The sequence below is a fragment of the Leptonychotes weddellii genome, chromosome 5 (genome assembly GCF_054177405.1).
Source record: "Leptonychotes weddellii isolate Sample4059 chromosome 5, ASM5417740v2, whole genome shotgun sequence".
NCBI lineage: Eukaryota > Metazoa > Chordata > Mammalia > Carnivora > Phocidae > Leptonychotes > Leptonychotes weddellii.
Window position 1 is genome coordinate 87,535,139 of NC_138373.1, and position 22,306 is coordinate 87,557,444.

Sequence of the window (22,306 nt, forward strand, 5' to 3'; positions counted from 1 at the left end):
AAAAGAAAATTATTTCCCATCCCACCCACACCCTAAAGAAGTGTTATTCAAAGGATGAATTTAAAAAGCAATTCATACAAAACAGTGGTTGAGTTCTACATGCTACTTTGGATTTCATCACTGTCAAATACTGACAAAGGCATTTCAATATTCCAAACCTCAAGATTTTAATTTGCAAAGCTGACTTTAATTCTTAACAGTTGGTAATCTAAGCAATAAATGAATTTACATACTGTTTTACAATTGAGATACAATTTAGATACAATGAAATGCACAGATCTTATATGAAAGGTTTCAGCAGTTCTGCTGAAGAAGGACATACATCCATATAAACCACATGTCGTCCAGATACCGACCATTTCCATTACCCCAGAAGCTCTTTTGTGCCTTTCTCCAGGTCCTCTCCTCTACCTTCCCCCTCACCACCACCACCAAGAGCAACTACTGTTCTGATTCATCATCACACTATAGACACGTGCATTGAATTATGTACAGTTTCACAGGTATGACTTTAGTTAAATGATCATAACCAAAGAGTACCAGTACATCAATCACTGTTAAAGTGCAGAAGGGCCTCTAGTTCCTTGCTGCTCTCCCATTGCCTCAACCAGGTAAGTATTTTTGTTGATGACTGGTGAAGTCAGAAATAGCATGTTTCTTAAATGTAAAGGTAGCATGAAACAAGAAAGGATAACTAATATAATGACTGATTCCATCAACTCCCCAAACTACATCAACAGGTTGAAGACAGGGTAAAATCAAAACATAAAATGCCCTGTACATAGGGCCCAATAAAACCAACTGAAGTATACGATGGAAAAATGTGATGTAACGGAGCACAAATTCAACTTCAGTTCTGTTCAGGTTCCATGGGGACCTATACGGTGTCATTGTTACCAAAAACACTCAGTTCACCTAGACTGCATTACAAAAGTAAAGTGTTAAGAATGAATGAGAAAAATAACTGTCCTTGCCTCTGTGCTGGTCAGACCAGTGATCGGTGACATCTGAATCCTAAGACAAATAGTTAAACTACCCAGAGAGGAGGAGACGCGGAGGTGACACCCTGGCCGTTTTCAACCGTGGAGGGAACCAACATGTGGAGGTGATGTTCGATTTCAATGTGGCTCCAGGGAACAAAAGTAGGACTGCTAATCGGAAGTTAGAGGGAAGTTAGGATAATCTAACAAAACAGACCTAATATAACAAAAGAGACCTAATAATTGGAGCTCTTGGAAATAAGAAAGACCTGCCTTTTGCAGCAACAAAATTTTGGTCGCTCTGATGTTCAAGGAGATCCCAGATGACCATTTGTAATGGGTGTTATATGAAGATTTGAAGTTTGTATATTGTGTAGATGATTTCAACAGTCCCTTTATATGCTAACATTCTATACATTTATGTTTAGGTTCCAAAAATGTACCTTATTAGAGGTCACTGGTGGACTCTCTTCAGCAGAAATTGAGAGAACTGGGGAACCTAATCCCCAGTGTTTTAACACCTTGAAGCATCAGATTCTGAGGTTCAAACAGTATTTATAAATAGAGAAAAGAGTTGGAGTAGAGAGGAGGTGAGGACAACATGGCCCTCCTCAGTCATTCTCATTATTTGTGAGGTCATCCATGGGTATTGATTCTGTCCTATTAACTCAATATGGTAATGGTAATACCTCTTCCTGGGTGCCAGGGACCATTCATATCACTCCTAGAGTCACTCTAGAGCTTAAAGAATAAGAATAAATCCCACACTAAACTGTGGAAGGTGCTCCCCCCACCGTGTGACTGATACCTTTGGGAAACCAAAAGGCGAAAAACTACACATGATGCCTTTGTTTCTGACAAATCCCACAGAAACACGGACAAACACAGAATCAGTCTCCTGCCTCTACTAGTCAATCAATTATGAAGTCTAACAAAAATAATTTTATGTATTATAACTTTATGTGAATAACATCTGACTGAGAGAACCAAAAGGAAGAGGTACTTCGTGACTTAGTGTACTATGTAAATTATGCATGCATCATACCCATTAAGTCCTTGTGAAATTTATTAACTTACACAGTTAGCAAGTGAATATTTCAATCACATTACTCTATGAAGGTGGTGCATCAGAGATCACTGGAAAGGTATAACATTAATCACTAAAACTGCTCAAATAAAATTGCAGGAACAAAATACCAGGAAATATTTTAACATGAACTGACATTTGTCATGTTCTCTCTCCTTCATTGCAAGTTTGGAAAGTGAAACTAGAAGTTCATAAGTAATAAAAGAAAAACAATCCTATATTTGGAATGTCATGGTCCAGAAAATATTTTTAATATTCAAACACTTACATATTTATATAAAACATGTAATTTACAAACATTCATTAAATGCATTTCACTCAATATTTTTCAAAGCCTAGTATGTAAATAATAGTATATTATGCATGGTACAAGTCAGCTTATAGAATCAGAAAGAAAATCTGTTTTCATAGTTTTTCTCCCCACTTTGCTTCTTTCGGTCAATAAATCTGAAACTTTATTAAGGAATTATCCAGATAGTAAATCTAAGAGTCATGGAGCCTTTTGTAAGTCTACTAGGAAAAAAACAGACTTATAAAACATAATTACAAAATTAAGAAAAGAAAGACACAAATATATATTTGGAATATTAGGACCTCTAAATACTTTTGTCCTCCAAATACATGCATATTTATGTAAGGCTTGGCACTTACATACGTTCATCCTAATGATAAGTGAGATATGAAAGTATATATGAGATACAGAAATGTGTCTAAGAAGATAAAATTGCTTAGAATTACTGGGGAAACAGCAAGAGACAGAGCTAGAGACATCTGATGCATATTATGAAGGCCCTTGGGCATCAACTTAAAGAACTGAGTTATTCTCCAGAGAAGATGAGAGCTAGTAAAAGAGCTAGAGTATGTGATTTAGAAGGATCCTTATGTTGGAATGTGGAGAAAAGAGCCAAAAACGGACTCAGGGAGACCAGTCAGAAATTTATTGCAGCAAGTGAAGAGGAACATTCAGCTTCAAGAGATATTTAAGGGGTAAAACTTTTAAGACTTGTGATTGAAACTTTGTTTCTGAGAAAAGCCAACCATTCAAGAAGAGATGATTATTGGTTTAAAAAATCTTTTTTGATCTGACCTGTAATCGCTTCAAGTAAAATCAAAACTCTTCAGTTAAACACCTACTGTTTAGTACTAAACTTCCTTGGAAACTAAACTTGGAAAAAGTAGAAAACAGCACCCCTGCAGATGAAGAAATCATCTAGATAGAAAGTAGTATAATAATAGCAGAAAAAACATCAACTGTAGGGCTGTGGGTTTTTTTTAAGGAAGTGGAGAAAAAGGAAAAGAAATGTGAATTCAAAATTTGGCTCGGCAAGCTACAAGCTGCATGATCTTAGGCAATTTCCTGGACAAAACAGTGACCATAATATCTAATTGCTGGAATGCAATAAGGTTTAAAAGTAAAAGTGTGCGGGACACCTAGGTGGCTCAGTCAGTTAAGTGTCTGCCTTCAGCTCAGGTCATGATCCCGGGGTCCTGGGATCGAGTCCCGGATCGGGCTCCTTCCTTGGTGGGGAGCTTGCTTCTCCCTCTGCCTGCCGCTCCCCACTGCTTGTGCTCTCTCTCTCTCTCTGCCTCTCTCTGACAAATAAATAAATAAAATCTTTTAAAAAAGTAAAAGTATGCAAAAGATCTCTTTAAAAAAAGTAAAAGTATGCAAAACATCTCTAGGTGTGTTAGGTGTTGAATATAAATAATAAATACCCTATTATAGTAATCTTTTGCCAATATGTGGCCTGGCACGTGGTAGAAACTCAGTATAAAGTAGACATATTACATAGTTATTCTGTACCTATTTTTAGACATGCATTTGAGTTTTAAAAGGAACATGACCTAACATAGATCCTGTGTTTGAAACTTTCTGGATATTTGAAGAGAGGATTAAGCCCAAAGGGGGATGAAGTCCTTTTAGGCTTTATTAATAACTAAGAGGAAACTGGACAGTTACACAGGCATTTTTTCTAAAACTTACAAAAGCTTAAAGCTGGGAGGGGTTGGGGGGGGACGGATGCGTTAAGCCAGAAAGAACTCAGAGGAACAGTCAGCATAGCGCAAAGCTGTGGGAGAACCAGATTCAGAAGATCAGAATGTCACAGAAATTCTTCCTTCATATCTGAAGAAGAGGATTCCGGAAAAGACTTGCTTCCCAGAACAGGTTTCTGATGCCACTGATTCTGGGGCATTTGGAAGTAGGCAGCTTCTAGAAAACTTTCATATCTAGAACTTTCTTGTGCATTTAAATGTCTTAATGTTTTTATTTTTCTCCCTAATCTCTATTTCCTATAAGATCATAATCATTTTTTTTCTTCCTAATCTGAATTTCCTATGAGATCTTAATCTTGACCCACAGCTTTTCCCATCATGGTATTTTTCTGGAAGGTACCTATGGTGGATGCTGTGATAGTCAATGCCCAGATTCCCTTTCAGGGATGAGGGACAATATACTGGCTCACCTGCTGGGAGCTACTCAGAGAACAGCCCTCAAATGTCAGCGCTGGGTGGGGACGGACTATTCTGAAGAGAGCCGCCTCAAGCAAGGCTACACACCCATTGCAGGGCAGCCCATGGGGGTGGCTCAGCCCCCACCCTTACTCCAATGGGAGACAACTCTGAAAGGACATCCCAACTGCAGACATCTCCCCTCATCCCAGAGTTTTCCACTAGGTCTGCATCACAACCTGACTTCTCCCTTTGCCCGATCCTGCTTCTTTCCCTTCCGTTCCACTGGTGTTGATCCTAAGAGTAACCTAATAAACCTCCTTCATGCTAATCTCTGACTCAGGTTCTGCTTCCTGGGGAACACAACTTGCAATAAATAACTCCAGAGATTTGGGGACATTGGCATCATTGTTACTGCCATTGCTGTTCTTATTTAAAAATCAGTGGAAGATGGGTGCCTGGGAGGCTCAGTTGGTTGAGCATCAATTCAAAGAATAAGGCCATCCAAAGAAGAACCTTGAGAGGCAGAATAGGAAAAAATAAGTCCAGAAATCCCTCCAAGAGATTTTCACATGAATGGTAATGGTGGTATCTTCTCCCTACAAGTAAACCTTGCTAACACTTCTGAGGACTGTGAACTCCCCCGCAAACTTAAATCCTTTTAGAGACCTGGAAAGAGCTCAGTCAGATGAAAAATTAAAAGAAGATGAAGGAACACTTGAAAGAGTCCTTAAAATGAAAGCTGCCTTGTACCTTAGGTACTTGTTCTTCAGTTATGGTCATCATATTAAACCTTATTTCTTTTCATTGTCATCCCCACCTCCACATATATATGTCTTCAGCCTCACCTGCACCCAGGTAAATCCTTGCTTGCTTGCTTTTTTTGTGATACACTTAATATTTTAAGTGAACAAAGGCTTCTGGTGTCAAGGCATTCTAGCTGGTGGCTTTACAAAGAGCGATCACAGCTATTAACCAGGAGACAAATACTTCATGGATATTGGCTAAAAGGAATGTTTTTCAACACACGTTAAAAAGAACACCATTCAGTGAGTGAATGAGAATTACATACTGATCTTCAAAGAATCACAGTTTTGAACTGAAAGAGACCGTAAAGATCAGTTAGACTAATCTAATTTTATAAAGGAACAAACTATTTTCTGGCAGATATTTTGCCGGCAAATACTTTCTTCATTTCCCACCCATATAACAATATTAAAAAATGTTTCTGCTCCACCTCCCATCTCAATTTCCCTTCTTTTTAACAGCAACTATGCTGCCAGAAAAAGCATATTTCAAGGTGGATCATGTAAAGTCCCTGCCAAGACAAAAAAAAAAAAAATTTAAACTGAAGAAATAGCCAGTTGTTTGCCACGAGATAGGGAGTTAGCTTGCTCTTACACTTTCTTCCCCAAATCTCCTGGGGCAAGGGATGCTCCCAGCAGACATATATCCAAGTGCCTCTTACCACCCGCCCGTCTTATCTCTTCCCTCCCCTGGGTGGACCCACAGGACTCTAAGTCACCCAGTGCAGCTCCAGTTCTTTCAGGGCATTGTGGTTATCTGTTTCTTATTCTCTAAAACCAAAGGCACTTTCAGCTCCAAACCTGAAGCCCCAAAGAAAGGGAATCCTAAAATTAAATGGAATTCTCCATTTGACTTTTGTAGTGATTTCCCATTTTCAACATTAGAACACATATATACCAATCAAAGAGATTATCTGGTCACTGATTAGGAACTGGCCCACATTACAGGGCTTGGCTATGGAAACTCCCAAGTTGTAAAAAAAAAAAAAAGGCAAAATGATAGAAGATTACAAGAAACTATTCAGCTCTTTTTTGGTGTTTTGGTAGTTTTCTGATATATCGCATTTTCAAACTGTGGTGAGCTCAAGGCCGGGGAGACAACTGTGAAAAGAAATGATAGTCTTGGCCTAGATACCCTAACTAGGCCTACATCATACTCCAGGGTTAAGACTTCATTGCTCCATGTTGGAGGCTTAAATTTGAATCCCAGTTCCACTCAAATGACAGACAAGTGGAAAGACATTGACAGGATAACTAAATACTAAGTTAGACCTAAACCATTCCCAGACTGTGTCACGTTCTGCATTCTGTTCAGATGGAGACGAGGCTTTCTCTGACTACCCAAAGTTAACATGTTATGCTGTTCCTTAGAAGAATGCAAGTCGTATTCACATTTGTTCCCAAATATTTGAATGACTCTCTAGGAGAGCAAAATGTACCCACCCTGCTATAAAAAAGTGATCTTAATTAGTACTATTATCAATCCTTGGATTGTATATCCTTCAGCAGGTATAAAGAGGAAGAAAAGTATAATTTTTTAAAATAGAATGTACTTTCAAAAGTGTATTGAAAATATCTGACTTTACAGCCAAAGAAAGATAAATATCATATGATTTCATTCATATATGGAATTTAAGAAACAAAACTGATGAACATAGGGGAAGGGAGGGAAAAATAAAATAAGATGAAATCAGAGAGGGAGACAAACCATGAGAGACTCAACTCTAGGAAACAAACTGAGGGTTGCTGGAGGGGAGGGGGTTGGGGGATGGGGTAACTGGGTGATGGGCATTAAGAGGACACTTGATGGAATGAGCACTGGGTGTTATATGCAACTGATGAATCTCTAAATTCTACCTCTGAAACTAATACACTATACATTAATTAAATTGAATTTAAATAAAAATTTTTTTTAAAAAAGAAAATATCTGACTTATTAGCCAGCATATGCATTGGCTTTTCACTTCTATACGTGACAAAGAAGAGCCCTGCTTGACATAATCCTTCTACCCAAAAGATCAATTACACTGAATGGGGCCTGTGCATTCTAAATCACTGAGAGCAAATGATAGGTATTAGGCAAAGCAAATTGACTCAACAGCATAGCCTGCTGGGAGTGAATACATTTGTTCGAAAACAGTATTTCTTTTCGTAAGTGAGTACATAGCCAATGAAAGGTATCGGATGGGTGGTTCCAAAGGTCAGGCCCTTCTATTTCACGATAGCACAGGACAGGGCGGTGCCAGCTCCCAGCGTCTCCATGTGAGTATGCCTGCATCATTTTCCGAACGGACCACCTCGAAGGCACAAAAATGAAAAGCTGCTTCTCAGCCTAGCAATTTCTGCCAAGCATGCCACCTAAAGCCACAGTGATGGTGAGCAGTCACAGCCTGGCGGCTAGATTCAGACCCCCAGCCAACTCTAGAATGAGGACAGCTCACCGGGACACAGAGTGGGCTGCACTGTTCCCAAGGACCCAGAAGAGGAAAACGTCTGGAATCGCCACTTTCCAAGCCAGACATCCCCAGAAACTCAAACACTAATCACTGACATCTAAACCTACAGGATTTCCCAGAAACACAAATGAATGTTGCAGGTGCACACCCTCCTTAAGGCAAGCGCCACTGAGGCCTGCACAAAATGGAACTCCAGGAACTCTAAGCCCTTTCCTTCTGGACATTCCTCTTCTTCTGCTCCCATGGGTCTGACCTGCCAAACAGCTACCAAACACATTTCTCTGAATGTCCAACCCCAACTGTGCTGGAGCAGAATTAGTAAGTGGTAAGTAGATCACAAGGATAAAAAAAGACCTGGTTCGATTGCACAAAATTTTCCAGACACGGTATGAGAAAGGAAGATTATTATCACTTACTTAAAGGAATTGGTTCATCTAGCAACAATGCTTACAAATTTACTTCCTATTTTTAAAAAATCGTGCTTTGCAAATGACTTCCAATTGAATAAGGTTTCATTAAAATAGGAAAATATAATCCAGATCACTTAAATATAAAAGAGCCAAGATGATGATACACTGGGTATTGCAATGTGGCCACATTGCTACAGCTCCCATGAGTTGTCCTTTCAAATAACAGTTCTTTTTCCCCCCAGGTACTTTCTGTAATCTGGGATTTCCTCTCTGGCATCAACCTCTGTCTCATCCTGTACCACAGGAATTTTTCCCAGGCCTGAAAAGCCTGTCTCCACCTTTGGAGATTCCAGAAATGTGTTCTCTCTTGCTTCTTTTGTTAAGAATTTAGAGAGTCTAATAGAACCTTTGTTAGGAATTTATAGTCTAATAGAACTCAGCTATAATAACACACCTCCTAGGACAGAAGATAATGCTTTCAGTTTGAAGTGTCATCTTATATATAATAAATCATTTTCCCACTTGTCTAATTATTAAGTCGTTAACTTTTTGTTTTGAAACACTTTCAAATTTATGGGAAGAGTTGCAAGAATAATACAAAGAACCACTATAATACCTTCTGCCCAGTTTTATGAGATTCACAAATTTGGCCGTATTTGCATCCTCTCTCTCTCTCTCTCTCTACATACATAAATATATATCTTTCCTGTACTATTTAAGAGTTAGCTTCACACATCCTGACCTTTTAACTCTCAATTCTTCACCTTGTATTCGGTAAAAACAAGGACATCCTCTTACATAACCACAGTACAATTATAAAATTCAAGAAATCTGATCTACTAGCACAATCGAATATACAATCCATATTCAAATTTCACCAATTGGGCCAATAATATCTTCTGTAGATGATACTCTCCCTGATCCAAAATCACATATCGTATCCAGTTGTCATGTCTCTTTAATCTCCTTTAATTTGGAACAGTTTTTTAGCCTTTATCTTTCATGACATGGACATTTGGAAAAGTTCAAGCCAGTTATTCCATAAAATTTCCCACAATTTGTACTTGTCTCAAGATTCTTCACAATTAGCGGGAAATTCTGAATTTTTGTCAGGGATACTTCCTAGGTGATGTTATGTCCTTTTCGGTGCATCACATCTACAGGCACACGACATTGCTTTGCCCCCATTTCCTTTTATTTTAAGCTCTCTATTTTGTTTACTTAGCTTAAAAAATATCCATATTTAAGAGACTGAACCCGTACACTTCTTAAAAAAATTTATGACCAAAATTCGAACCTCAGTTACAATTTTTCTAAAATATTAGCTCATTGGACTACCTGATGGTATGTACTGCACTGTCTCTGTGGTTTTCCCACACCTTTGTATATGAAGCTAAAGTAGAGTGTGTTGTTTCCTGCTTGGTCTTTGACTGATACACCACTTGCGTAGCACTTGCCATAGACCTCAACATCATTGTGGCTTTCCAGAAGCTGTGGATAACTAAGGCACCTCAACAGGCCCCAAACAGGGATGGCAAACGACAGCAGTCATTGGTTGAAGAGCATTAAGTTTACGTTACATTGTTCAATATTGTTAGCAACATGATACACCCAAGCTTCGTATCCTATAAAACTGTGATTTTATCTCTAGATTTTGTGACAAATACAGATATGATAAATCCAGCTTTATGTCATCATCATTCCTCAATAAATTTGAAGGCTAGATAGAGAAAACATATATATTAGCTTACTGGACTAATAAATAATCAAGTGGTACAAATGATAGGAAGACTAATTTCTTATGCTTTAGCTCTTAGCAATGCTGCTAACTAACTAGTGCATCTTGGGCAAGTTAATTAATCTCCCTGAATATGCTTTTCTATATTTGCACATTAAAATAAAACTTTCTAAAAAGTTAATAATTAACACAAGTTAACATTAAATAAATGTTGAACATTAGTATAAGCAAAAATGATTCCTCGGGAAGGATTTCTAGAGGTGAGCGGAAGGAAGAAAGCCCAGCATAACAACATTTCTCAGAGGTATCTGTAATTCAATTACAATTGTTATCAAATCATGCTTAACAACAAACTATGTTTTCTCACAGTTTATATTATGTACCCAATCATAGGAATGTATAAAAATATAATTTACTCCCTGATTTGCAGATATCAAGGAAGGGATCTTTTTTTTTTTTTTAAAGATTTTATTTATTTATTTGAGAGAGAGAGAATGAGAGAGAGCACATGAGAGTGGGGAGGGTCAGAGGGAGAAGCAGACTCCTTGCCGAGCAGGGAGTCTGATGCGGGACTCGATCCAGGGACTCCAGAATCATGACCTGAGCCGAAGGCAGTCGCTTAACCAACTGAGCCACCCAGGCGCCCCTATCAAGGAAGGGATCTTGAAATTATGTCCTTAAATTCAAATTAATTTCAATACACCAAAAACTAGGATAACAGAATTCTTGGGTATTTATTCATAAGGGGATAGGCACATTCTTTCAGATTCCAAAAATCTAGCCAAAATCCGTAAACTCCTTTCCACCAATTAGGAAAATCTATTTCCCCAAATCAAGAGACACTGTTCTATTCGACATACCAGTCTCAAAAGGAAGAAACCTCTGAGTCTCGGTTCATGCAGTACATATATAGATATTTTCCATCGATACGTCATAAAGTTTCTGAGAGAATTATAATTGGCTCATAAAAACTATTATGAATCTATTTTAATACTGGAGTAAAAGTGTGGTGTTTCATATCTTAATAATGGAGTAAAATACAGTGTGTCATTGTTAAGCAAAAATCACACTACATGGGAGGTAATCCACGTAAAACCACTTAGCACATAAAGTACTCAATGAATATTAGCTACATAGAAAGTATATTTATATATGCCAACAAATAATTAAAATTACTAGCATTACTTTTTGCTTGGCTTCCAAGATATCCCATTGTCCTGGGGTTCTTCTTTACTCACTAGCTGCTCTGTCCCAGTCTCTCGTGCTGACACTTCCTCTCATCTCATGGCTCAATGTTGGAGGGTCCCAGGATTCAATCTTTAGACCTCATTTCTCCCCAATCAACAAGTACTCCCTAAGTGATCTTATTCAGTTTGATATTTTGAATGTCTTCTATACACTAATTCTCACATTTATAATTTCTACCCTGACATTACCCTGAAGTTTCATTCATATATCCAGCTGTCGACATAACATCTCCACTTGGATGCCCAATAGGTATTTAAACCTAATGTGCCCAAACAGAAATCCTGATTTTCCCTCCAACCCCCTCATCCACCAGTCCTTCCTACCTTGATGATAGTACCACATTTACCCAAATGTTAATTCAAACCTGGGAATAATCTCTTACTCTCCTCATTCTCATTCCACATTCACATCCTATCAGTTAAGACTGTAAAATTCCCAATTCATCCACTTCGCCCCTACTTTACCACTATTCTCCTAGTTCATCACCATCACCTGATTCCCCAAAAGCCTCCTAACTATGGTCTTCCTATCACTATGCCCACATCAGTATTCTCCATTCTCTACTCAGCAGCCAAAATTATCATATCGTATCAATCCCTTCTCACATCCTTCCAAAAGTTGAGCATCAAACTCAGAACAAAATTCAAATTCACAGGTCTGCAAGGCTTTACAATCCAGGGTTCTCCAACCTTCTCTCCTATTATTCTCCCCCCTCTCACTTTACCTCAGCCAAAATGGCCTTCGGGCTACTCCTCCTACATGTCAAGTTTATTCTGCCTCAGGGCTTCCTTGACACATGTAGGTCTCTGCTCAAATGTCAGAGGTTGTTCAATCTATTCTGTCCTCCTCCCCACTTACTCTACCACTCTCCATATTGTCCCACTTTATTTTTCTTCATAGCATTATCTGAATTTAGTGTATATTCATATGTTTATTATCTGTCTCCCTCAGTAGGGAGAAGGGAGGGACTCTGCCTCTGTATTTATTAACTGTCTGTCCTCCTTGTGGCTAAAGACTTTAACTTCTCTATTCCCAGTAGTAGAACAGTGTCTGGCATGCAGTAGTAACTCAATAAATTCTTGTTGAAAAAATTAAAAATGGTTCTCAAATTGTTGACAGAATGATTAAGAAATCCAGAGATGAATGGAGTCCATGAGAAAATATGAGAATTATAAATAACTTAAAAGAGTAAAAAATGTGTCTTATAGGGTAGACACGGACATGACAGAGAGAATGCAAACAAGATATTTGCAAATTTTTAGAGGAAAAGTAAGACTTTCCCTTAGGGTAAAATTCTGAAAGCAGACTGTGAGCACTGACACCAATAGACCAATAGTGAAGACCAATTTCTAACTTTTAAAGAATGATTTGGTTCAGAGTAAACTGGAGATTATAAAAGCATCACACCAAGAAGCACCCTTAATATTGACATCTCAACTCTTGTGTACCCTCTGGGACTGTTAAGAAGAGCCTCTCACTGGTGAGATTCAGAAAACAGAAATAGGATAGACCACTGGCATGTCCCCTGCCATTTACCATTGTTGTTCTTGGCTTTTCCTTTGCTTTCATTCAGATATTGTTCATAGACTTTTATTTTTATAAAATTTTAAATTTATATAAAAGATGCAAGAAGAGTACAAAACGCTTATATATCTTTTCATTTTTTTCTCCACTTGCTTTCATAGCACCTCTCCCTACACACCACAACTCTCTCTGAATATTCACTACATATTACAGTTTTATCATGCTATGTCTTAGAGATCACCATTCCAGACAATTTCACCATGGAGAGCTTAGGCTATCTTTTATTTACAGAATATTTTCTTGGATTGTAATTTTAAATATAAGTTCTGCTCCACGGTTTTATTTTTCTTCTTCAGAGGAACTCCAATTATTCATATGATGGCTCTTCTTTGCCTTTCTTCCATTTCAACCACTTTTTCTCTGATTCTTTTTACTTGTTTCTTCATATCACTGACATTCTCATCATTGTTTTCCTGCCTTTCTTCAATGGTGCATATTATACTTTCCTTCAAATCTATTCTTTTGATAATGTAATTTAGTCTGTATATCTAAAAAGAATAAAGTCTACCATTTTATTCTATTTCTTTCCTGAGTCCAATAAACTTTCATTTCATCTCCTCCTGGCTTTTTGTCCACTTCTAACCTTAGTTTTTTAATCTATGATTCAAGGTGGTTTTCATATCCCAATTTTTGTTTGAAGATATTAACTTTAGAGTCTCATGTTACAATTTTCTTTTCTTTCATGGTTAGTTTTCAGAGGAGAATTTCCATCAAATGAAATGTTTTGATTCTCCATTCTATTTTGATCTTAGAGTAGCTTCATATATAGGAGGACTGATTTCATATCTGCATTTCTTGGACAAGGTTGACAATATGAGCTGGTTCACATAATTTTCAGTTCAAGAACACTCCCTTGTCAGAGTGGCAAAGTGCAATTTCTTTAAAGTCTAGCTCTTGGTGGATGGCAATGGAAAGGAATTACATACATTTCCTTCAATTTTTTTGTTTCTTTTATCTTGTGGTACTTAGGATTTCATCATCTTGCTTCTTTTTCCCTTCACCAACAAGATTCCAAAGGGTGACTCTCCCTCATCCCTAGGGATGAACATTAACCCACTTCATCTATAGAAGCATTGCTTTTCCACAGCTGCTACCTGTGTACTGTTAAGCCCCTTCCTCTTTATTCAGTGCTCTTATCTACCTGGATTCTCTGTCAATATTTTCACACTTAGCGTAGACTTTCTTTCTGAGGGAGATTTGCATACAATCCCTTCTTGTCTCTTCTGCATAGTTTTCCCAGAACCTTCTAACTGTCTGCAAAGGCTTGCAGTGAGAACTCATGAGACAGCTCTACTGAAAACTGATGCTACCTTTCTACTTACACCTGAAGTTTGAATTGTCCTCTGTCTTCTAGTTCTGCTAAAGGTGAGGGATTTATATGGTTAAATGTAGTCTGATTGATCTCTACAGATTTCTGGAAGATGTAGAAATTATTGAGATTTAGGCAGCAGCAATTAATTACTTCAGCTACCTGGAAGTTCCTCATTTATAATTCTTAACCAGATATTTCTTCCTTAAGTCTGAGATTACATTTCTGGTTTTACTTTTTTAACCCTGCAGTAGACATTGCAGTGGACACCTTGTGCTCTACACAGGTCCCCTCTTCAGAGTTCAGGGACATTTTCTCCTAGTTGTGGAGCATCATAGTTGCCAACCTCCCATGATGCCTCTCACTAAGAATGACCCTTGGCCAAAGGAAACTGCCTTACCCAAGGTTACACTCCCCACTCCACGATAAAGCCATCAATCAATGGTTGGCTGATACAAGAATACAAAACTCAGTACCTTTGCCTTAATTTATGACAACTGCCAAGGGCCACCCTGCTGTAGAGCTAACCTGTAGGATCAGTTGATGGCTCAGTTATAACTGCAGTGTGGATCAGCTTCTCTATCTGCCCAATCCTACCTTCTTCACTTCCTTAGAGGTGTATATCCTGAAAACATTCTTCAATATACCCTCTGCAAACAATTCTCTACCTCTCACTATTTACAAGGCATCCAACCTAAGACAATCACCATCAAAAAAATTTTTGAGTTATGAGATTGGCACTGTTGTAAGTACCTTGAATATATTGTATACATTCATTTAATTCTCACAAGGAAGCTGTGAGGAAGATACTATTACTATTATCTTCATATCTCAGATGAGAAAATAAACTCTTAGAAAAGTTAAGTACCTTGCCTAAGTTAATAAATGGTAAAGGCAGGATTTGATTACAGCACTCTGACTCAAAAGCCCATTCTCTTATCCACTTCACTATACTGCCTCTCACACTGGTTTTGCATTCACTCCTTCTCTGGTATGACCACTACTGTTCCAATTCTTTGCACTTTTCTGTGCCCTGCTATGAAGCATAGCCAGCATATCACACATACCAGGATGATCACAAATATTAAGATGTTTTTATTTTTTAACACATAATATTTTCACTAATGGATTAGCTGTAACATTAGTTGCCAAAGTTGGAACTCATTAATCTATGAATTCTTCCTTCAAATTTTTAATTTAAAAACAGAGAAGAAAGTTTATAAATCCAGCCTATTATCACTTAGTCCTATTATAGAATCACTTTTCATTTGTACACATACATTAGCAGGTACATGTTAACAACAATTTCTCTGTAGATTTGTTTTTATCTCACCTTCAAAAAGATCATAATTTTTCTCAAAAAATTCTTACCTCCATCTTGAAATTTGCTCAGTCTTTCAAAATATGATGACATGGGGGCCTGTACAATATCTAGGATAGCCAGAAGTGTTCTTGTTAGTCTTAACAATTCACTGAAACTATAAAATCCAAAGTATATAAGATTCCGAGCCAAGTGGACCACCTTAAGAAAAAGGGAAGGGGAGTGGGAAAAAAACAAAAAACATTAGAAACTGAAATTAACATTGATTTTTTTTTTTTTTTTAAGTAGGCTCCATGCCCAGCATGGAGCCCAATGGGGGGATTGAACCCATGACTCTGAGATCGAGACCTGAGCTGAGATCACAAGTCGAATGCTTCACTGACTGAGTCACCCAGGTGCCCCTAAAATTAACATTGATTTTTTTATATTATCCAAATTAGTGAAGGTATTTCTAAACTTTCTAATTCTTAATACCTAGGAATTAAAATGTCTGAAAAAGCAATCCAAATAAGGCCAGTTTGCCATCTCTCTCAAAAGCCCAGATTACAAGATGAGGTGTCTGATCCACAGCCAGCAAGGAAGCCGAAAAGAGATTTTAGGTTTATCAAGGTGTTTAAAGAAATTTACATTAGATGATTTACTTAAGTAAATATTAACTTATTTAAGTCAGTAGGATATCACTTAATAAATGGTTACATTAATGAATTACTTTAATAAATGGATATTATACAGGAATTTGCCCAGAAATAATTTGTTCCCTATGCTGCTTTGTGGTCTTCTGGACACTATAAGACATTCTAGGTATGACAGCCAGCTTCCAACATGGTCCCCAAAGTATGGTCTCTTTTCACACTGAGCCAAGGATGGTCCATGTGACAAACAGAATACAACAGAAGTAATAGCATTCCACTTCCAAGATTAGGTTAGAGAAGATTGCAAGCTCCATCTTGGGCTCTCTCTCTCTCTCTCTAGTGGCTTGCTCTGGGTACCATGCCATAAGGACACAGGCAGCCTGTGGAAAGGCCCACCTGGCAAAAAGATGAAGCCTCTGGTCAACAGCCAGCAAGGAGATACGGCCACCAAGATACGCATGAGTGAGCTTAGCAGCAGGTCATCTAGGTGGAAATAACTGCAACCCCAGTCAACAGCTTGATTACAACTTCATGAGAATCCCTGAGCCAGAACCACCCAACCATGCATTTCCAGATTCCTGACCCATAGAAACTGTAAAATAATAAGTGCTTGTTGCTTTGGGCTAAGTTTGGAGGTAATCTCTTATACACCAGTAGATACCTAATACACCAGGTGTCAAGTAATGGCATCTTTTCTCTAGTTTTGTCACTATATCCCCCAAATGATATTAAGATCAAAGGTATTCCAATTCAGTTTAATGAAGCTAAAAACTTCACTTCCATGGAGATCAGAGAAAAAAATGTATCCAAACAAATTACAATGTATGCAAATTGTCTTTGTTCATGAAATGCAATAAAATTTACACAGATAAATAAAACCCCCAAAATCCAGGAAAACAGTAGGTAACCGGTAATTATAAATAGAATATTTTATATTAGACATCAGGTCTAATTAAAGCATCAAATCTATCTTTTAATCAATGGCAGAGGGAATCATACCTTTATCAACTAAACTATCCAGTTACCAAAACATCCTAAATATTAGAGGGGAAAAAATCTTTGACGCTCAATATATTTAATTTTTGACAGGGAAAACTGAATAACTTCACAAATGAATTGTTTTTATAAAATACCTCAAATGTCAGTTTGTTTTTTTCTTTATCCCCAAAAGGAAATGGCTGATTTACAACTTCTTTCAAGTATTCTTCAACAAATTCCATTGTCAGTGCAAATTTCCTCTTCATATCATTTCTGGAAGAGTCTGTTATAGAATCATATCTAGAAAGAAAGAATATGATGCAAGTTAAATTGATTGAAATCATTCAAAAATAGGAGAATATATATACTTTAATCTCCCAGCTTCTTAAGTTTAGGTAACTTAGTTAACCCTTCAAGATGTTTCTACCATAATATTAAGCACTTAAAAAATTGTTACTCCTATTATAAATACAATTTCTGCTTATTGATCTCCAGAATGATGTTTCTATTATCAAGAGCTGTTATTTTACTCTCCAAAAAGAGTATCTTATTTGTATTTGAAAGACTAACAACCTGGGTTGGGGTGTAGGGGGTTAAATAGGTTGATGGTGAGGAAGGAGTGCACGTGTCGTGATGAGCACAGGGTGATGTATGGAAGTGCTGAATCACTATATTGTACACCTGAAACTAATATAACACTGCATGTTAACTAACTGGCATTAAAATAAAAACTTTAAAAAATAATAAAAAAATAAAAGCAATAAAAAAAAAAAAAAGACTAACAACTTGAGTTAGAACACAGAAATGCCCTTCCATATATCTCACTTCAAAATTGAAGACATTTGATTTTGAGTTCATCTATGGAATTGAAAGTGCTCAGGAAATGTTTCCAAACATACTCATGAATTGTGATCTTTGTGGGAATTTCGGTCCAGAGCCTGGCATAGCGAACAGGCACCACAGACTCCTGGGGATCCCGGTCAACATGCATGTGGAGCATGAGGCGACAAAAAGACGCCCGGAGGTCAAATGGCAGGCTCTCATCCGACACACACCGCAGGATCAAATCCACCGAGAGCTGCATAGAAATCTGGTTTATGGCCAGATACTGGCGATCCAAGCACATCCTTGCAAAGAGGTTTAGCTGGTACCTTAAAAATATGAAACATACTACATTATTTGTCTTCTCTTGATAAAGTTCTTTTTTTTTTTTTCAAGATTTTATTTATTTATTCGACAGAGAGAGACACAGCGAGAGAGGGAACACAAGCAGGGGGAGTGGGAGACAGAGAAGCAGGCTTCCCGTGGAGCAGGGAGCCCGATGCGGAGCTCGATCCCAGGACCCTGGGATATGACCTGAGCCGAAGGCAGACGCTTAGCGGCTGAGCCACCCAGGCACCCCTCTTGATAAAGTTCTTAAACAGTATAAGTCAGTATCTACTATCTACTTTTATACAACATCGAAATTCCCAAGTGTTCGTGACACTGGAGTCAAATTTTTTTGGTAGTGAGTGAAGTAATCAAATGACAGCAAATACATGAAATTGTCTCTATGTCTGTTCAAGTTACAATTTCTCTTACTTGTTCCAGTAACATGTTGTCTGGAGGAAAGTGGCATTGGGCTCTCCATTTTTGATTTCCTAGGATTACAAATACACTAAGCCTGAGGGCTATGGATAACAAACCGCTCACACATAACCATCTCTCGGTTTCCCATTCCCACTTAGCTCCGGCCCTAATATCTAGCTACACTCTAACTTCAGATCCACTCGGTTCCCAAACCAAATGTGACCCATCCAAATGGCATCAGTTACACTTGGATTCAAGAGCCTCTGAGATCAAGAATTAGCCTTGGCTCTGTTAGGATACCTATAGAAATGAGGAACACGAGCCACGCTCGGTCTTTCTCAGATTCCTGTCATTTGGGCCCAACATTTCCCAAGGGCGTCTGTCAGAGGTTTTGATACCTTAAACTCAAAGACACCAGCTAGGTTCTTGCTCCCAGCATACTGACCACCAGCAACTACCATGGCAACTTCTGCTGCCAAGTGCCACCACCGAACTTTCATAACTATAGATAGCAGCTTCTCTCCAACCCTAGGTCACCACATATTCATAAGCACTATCTACATTCCTACTGGCTAACTTTCTCCCGGGCCACCTCTGCAGCTGGATCAACACACCCAGCTCAGCTCCATCCCTCAAGTCCAACACCGTGGTCCCAACATGTCTCTCATCTAATACCAATCAATAACAGGAAAAAGCCCTCTGCTGCACACCAATTCCAAATTAGTGAAAAAGTCAGAAAATCACAAGTTGTATAGGTAGAAAACACAGATGTTCACTTTTATTTTGAATATTTTAAATAATGTTAAATATTTCAGCTACCTTAGTTTTGACATGACTTTTTAAATTTCCTCTTCATAGATACCTGACTTTTAGAGGTTTCAGAGAATCTTCTCTCAATGAATAAGTAAGATTGACAATTATGATTCTTTACCTATAATAGGTAAGAACTTCCAAATCAGCTTTGGTGCCTTCTTTTGCTTCTTGAGCAAGGTGCCTGATAGCTTTGCCATGAGGTTCCTTGTTGCTGTCAATCCAATAGAGCCAAACTTCTTCATCATCAATGTCATCTGAAAGGATGGAGCTCTCTATGGGGTTGTCTACTTGCATTGAGACCAGCCTTGAAATAAATTATACATACAAAATCAATTAAGAAGCTAACTCACAAATACGACAGGAGCTACAATGCTTACAAATAATGAACAGAAGAAGATTCCTCCCCTATCTGGGCTTACTTAGTTTGAATGAGAATGTCTGCATTGCCTGGGCTCAACATAAATTTACAGATGAGTTCTTGAGTTACAGGTATAGCAGTGGTATTAGATACACACAGATCTGATAAATAATCCAAAAACCTGGCAAGAGGAAAAAAAATAAATTGAACAGTAAGAAAAGGCACTTCATACAATATCACAATAAAAATATCCTTGGGGATATAATGCAAGTAAGTTTTTAGATTTATTTCTAATACCTCCACGCAACATTTTTTAATATGTTGCTTATCTACTGCATCATTAGAAGCAAATTAAACATCCAATTATTTGTGTTTAATACAAACCTTGTTTCAAAAAAGGAGATAAGTTTGCTTCTATTTATTTGGTGATATTCCTCCCATAGCACTGTGACTTATTATGTTTAGAAAATCATTTATCTGCCTTAAAATGAGACTATCCAAGAACAGATAACAAAACAAAAGCAGATGAAAGCTAATGTTGTACTGCGTAAAATAGGAAAACAGCACACAGTCAACGAAAGTGAGCATGGCCTAGTTGAGTCAAAGGCCCATTTCAACCTTCTAACATTCATTTGCTGTGCTAATTAGTAAAGAAAACTGTCAGTCTGCTTGACTTTTCTATATTCATTTCTCCCAGATAAAGCAGCATGGTGCAATAGAAAGTAAATTTGATGGGATACCCCAATAGTAAGGAATATTACCATAATATTAGTAATAAGTAATTATGATATTATAGTAATATTCCTTACTATTGGGGTATTCTTGGACAAGTTGCTATCTAGGCTTCTGTTTTCTCATCTCTAAAAATGTGGATAATAATTTACAATAATATAATATATTGATAACATAATAATAATATGCAACCAGCTTACCTCATGGAAATGTACAAGGGCTTAAATGAGACAATGTACATGAATAGATTTTGAAAAACTAGAAGTACTATAAAAACATAAATGATCAAAATGAAAGTCACTTATATTTAAATATGTCTATAAAAGGTTTTCATTTCCTGTGAGGTAATAACTCTATGATACATAATTATTGTAACAGCAAACCCAATATAGTTTTGTCCATGAAAGTTAGTGATATGAAAGAATTTCAGCTTTTACGGGGCACCTGGGTGGCTCAGTCAGTTAAGGGTCCATCTCTTGATTTCGGCTCAGGTCACGATCTCAGGGTCATGGAATCAAACCCTGCATCAGGCTCCATCCTCAGCAGGGAGTCGGCTTGAAGTCTCTCTCTAACTCTCTCCCTCTGCCCCTCCCCCCCACTCACGCGGTCTCTCTCTCTCTCTCTCTTTCTCACTCTTCTCACTCTCTCTCTCCTTTAAATAAATAAATCTTAAAGAAAAAGAATTCCAACTTTTAAAACATTCTAAAAATAAAGCAAAAAGCTTTTTTGCAAAAAAAAAAAACCAAAAAATAAAGCACAATATTCCCACTAGTAAAGAATACTACATGAACCACTTCAAACCTTGGCTCACGATTTCTCCTGAGTAAACTGACAAATGTTTCTATTTCTTTTGCTGTGATATGTTTCTCTAGTAGTTTTCTGTTGTTGTGCAACAAAGCTGTGATGGTATCTTCTGCCAAAATATCATAGCCAATCTGGGACTGCATGACACAGAAATTCTTAGCAATATATTCCTGCAAAGAAGAAAGACTGTCAGAATGTGCTGCCAAACAGCTTAGAAATAACAGGTTCTATTAGAGTCAGCAACATCAATTAATTTATTCATAACAGAAAAACTCAAATGCATTGTCAAAAGAAAAGCAATAATCCTTCAAGAAATATGGCTTTTTGAGAAAGGAAATTAAAACATATGAGCATATGCCTAATTTAAATTATAATAGAAAATTATATACCTAGAAATATTCAATGTGGGTGCTTATACTCTGAAAGCATAAGTGGGAAAAACAAAAATAAACCTAGTTAAAATAACAATTTCTTTCGACATGGTAAATTTTACCAGCCTAACAGAGGGCCTTCTTCTAACTCACACTAAAAGTCATAACCACTGATTGTATCATAATTACAGAAAGAAAATGACTCTCTGAAATTTTGTTCATGAGGCATGAGAGCTATACAGTCGCATGAAGATCCCAGGCTGACTTGAAGCGATTTCTTTTTTGTACATGTCCCAATCTGTTAAATCTTCTCTTTAAAAATAAAGATAAAATTCCATACCACTTTTTATCCTAAAAAGCTATCAAACAAGATAATATGATTAATCAATCACTTTATTGACCAGATCATTCATCCCATAAATACTTCTTGAAAGCCTACTACATTCCAGGCTGTTTGAGAGACTAGACATATGGTGGTAAACAAGATAGGTGAGTTCTCATGAAGCCTACCTCCCAGTGTGAAAAAAAGGCAGTAAATTAGATAATAAATATGATCCTTTTATATGTTAATAAGTGAAATGAAACAAAGGGATGGGGAAAGGTGGCAACTTCATATGGGGTAGACACTAAAGAAGTGATATTTGAGCTGGGATGAAAAA

General features: G+C 37.5%; 1 protein-coding gene across 1 annotated transcript in view; it reads right to left on the bottom strand.

Moving 5' to 3' along the window:
• The window catches only part of ITPR2 (inositol 1,4,5-trisphosphate receptor type 2), an 838,078-nt gene that overhangs the window by 292,494 nt on the left and 523,278 nt on the right, over positions 1-22,306 (bottom strand). The window contains exons 17-22 of the mRNA XM_081818942.1: positions 21,274-21,446; positions 19,802-19,921; positions 19,501-19,686; positions 17,900-18,151; positions 17,156-17,300; positions 15,441-15,591 (exon numbers count right to left, since the gene is read on the bottom strand). Coding sequence (XP_081675068.1) covers positions 15,441-15,591; positions 17,156-17,300; positions 17,900-18,151; positions 19,501-19,686; positions 19,802-19,921; positions 21,274-21,446 — 1,027 coding nt within the window. The remainder of the gene's footprint in view (positions 1-15,440; positions 15,592-17,155; positions 17,301-17,899; positions 18,152-19,500; positions 19,687-19,801; positions 19,922-21,273; positions 21,447-22,306) is intronic.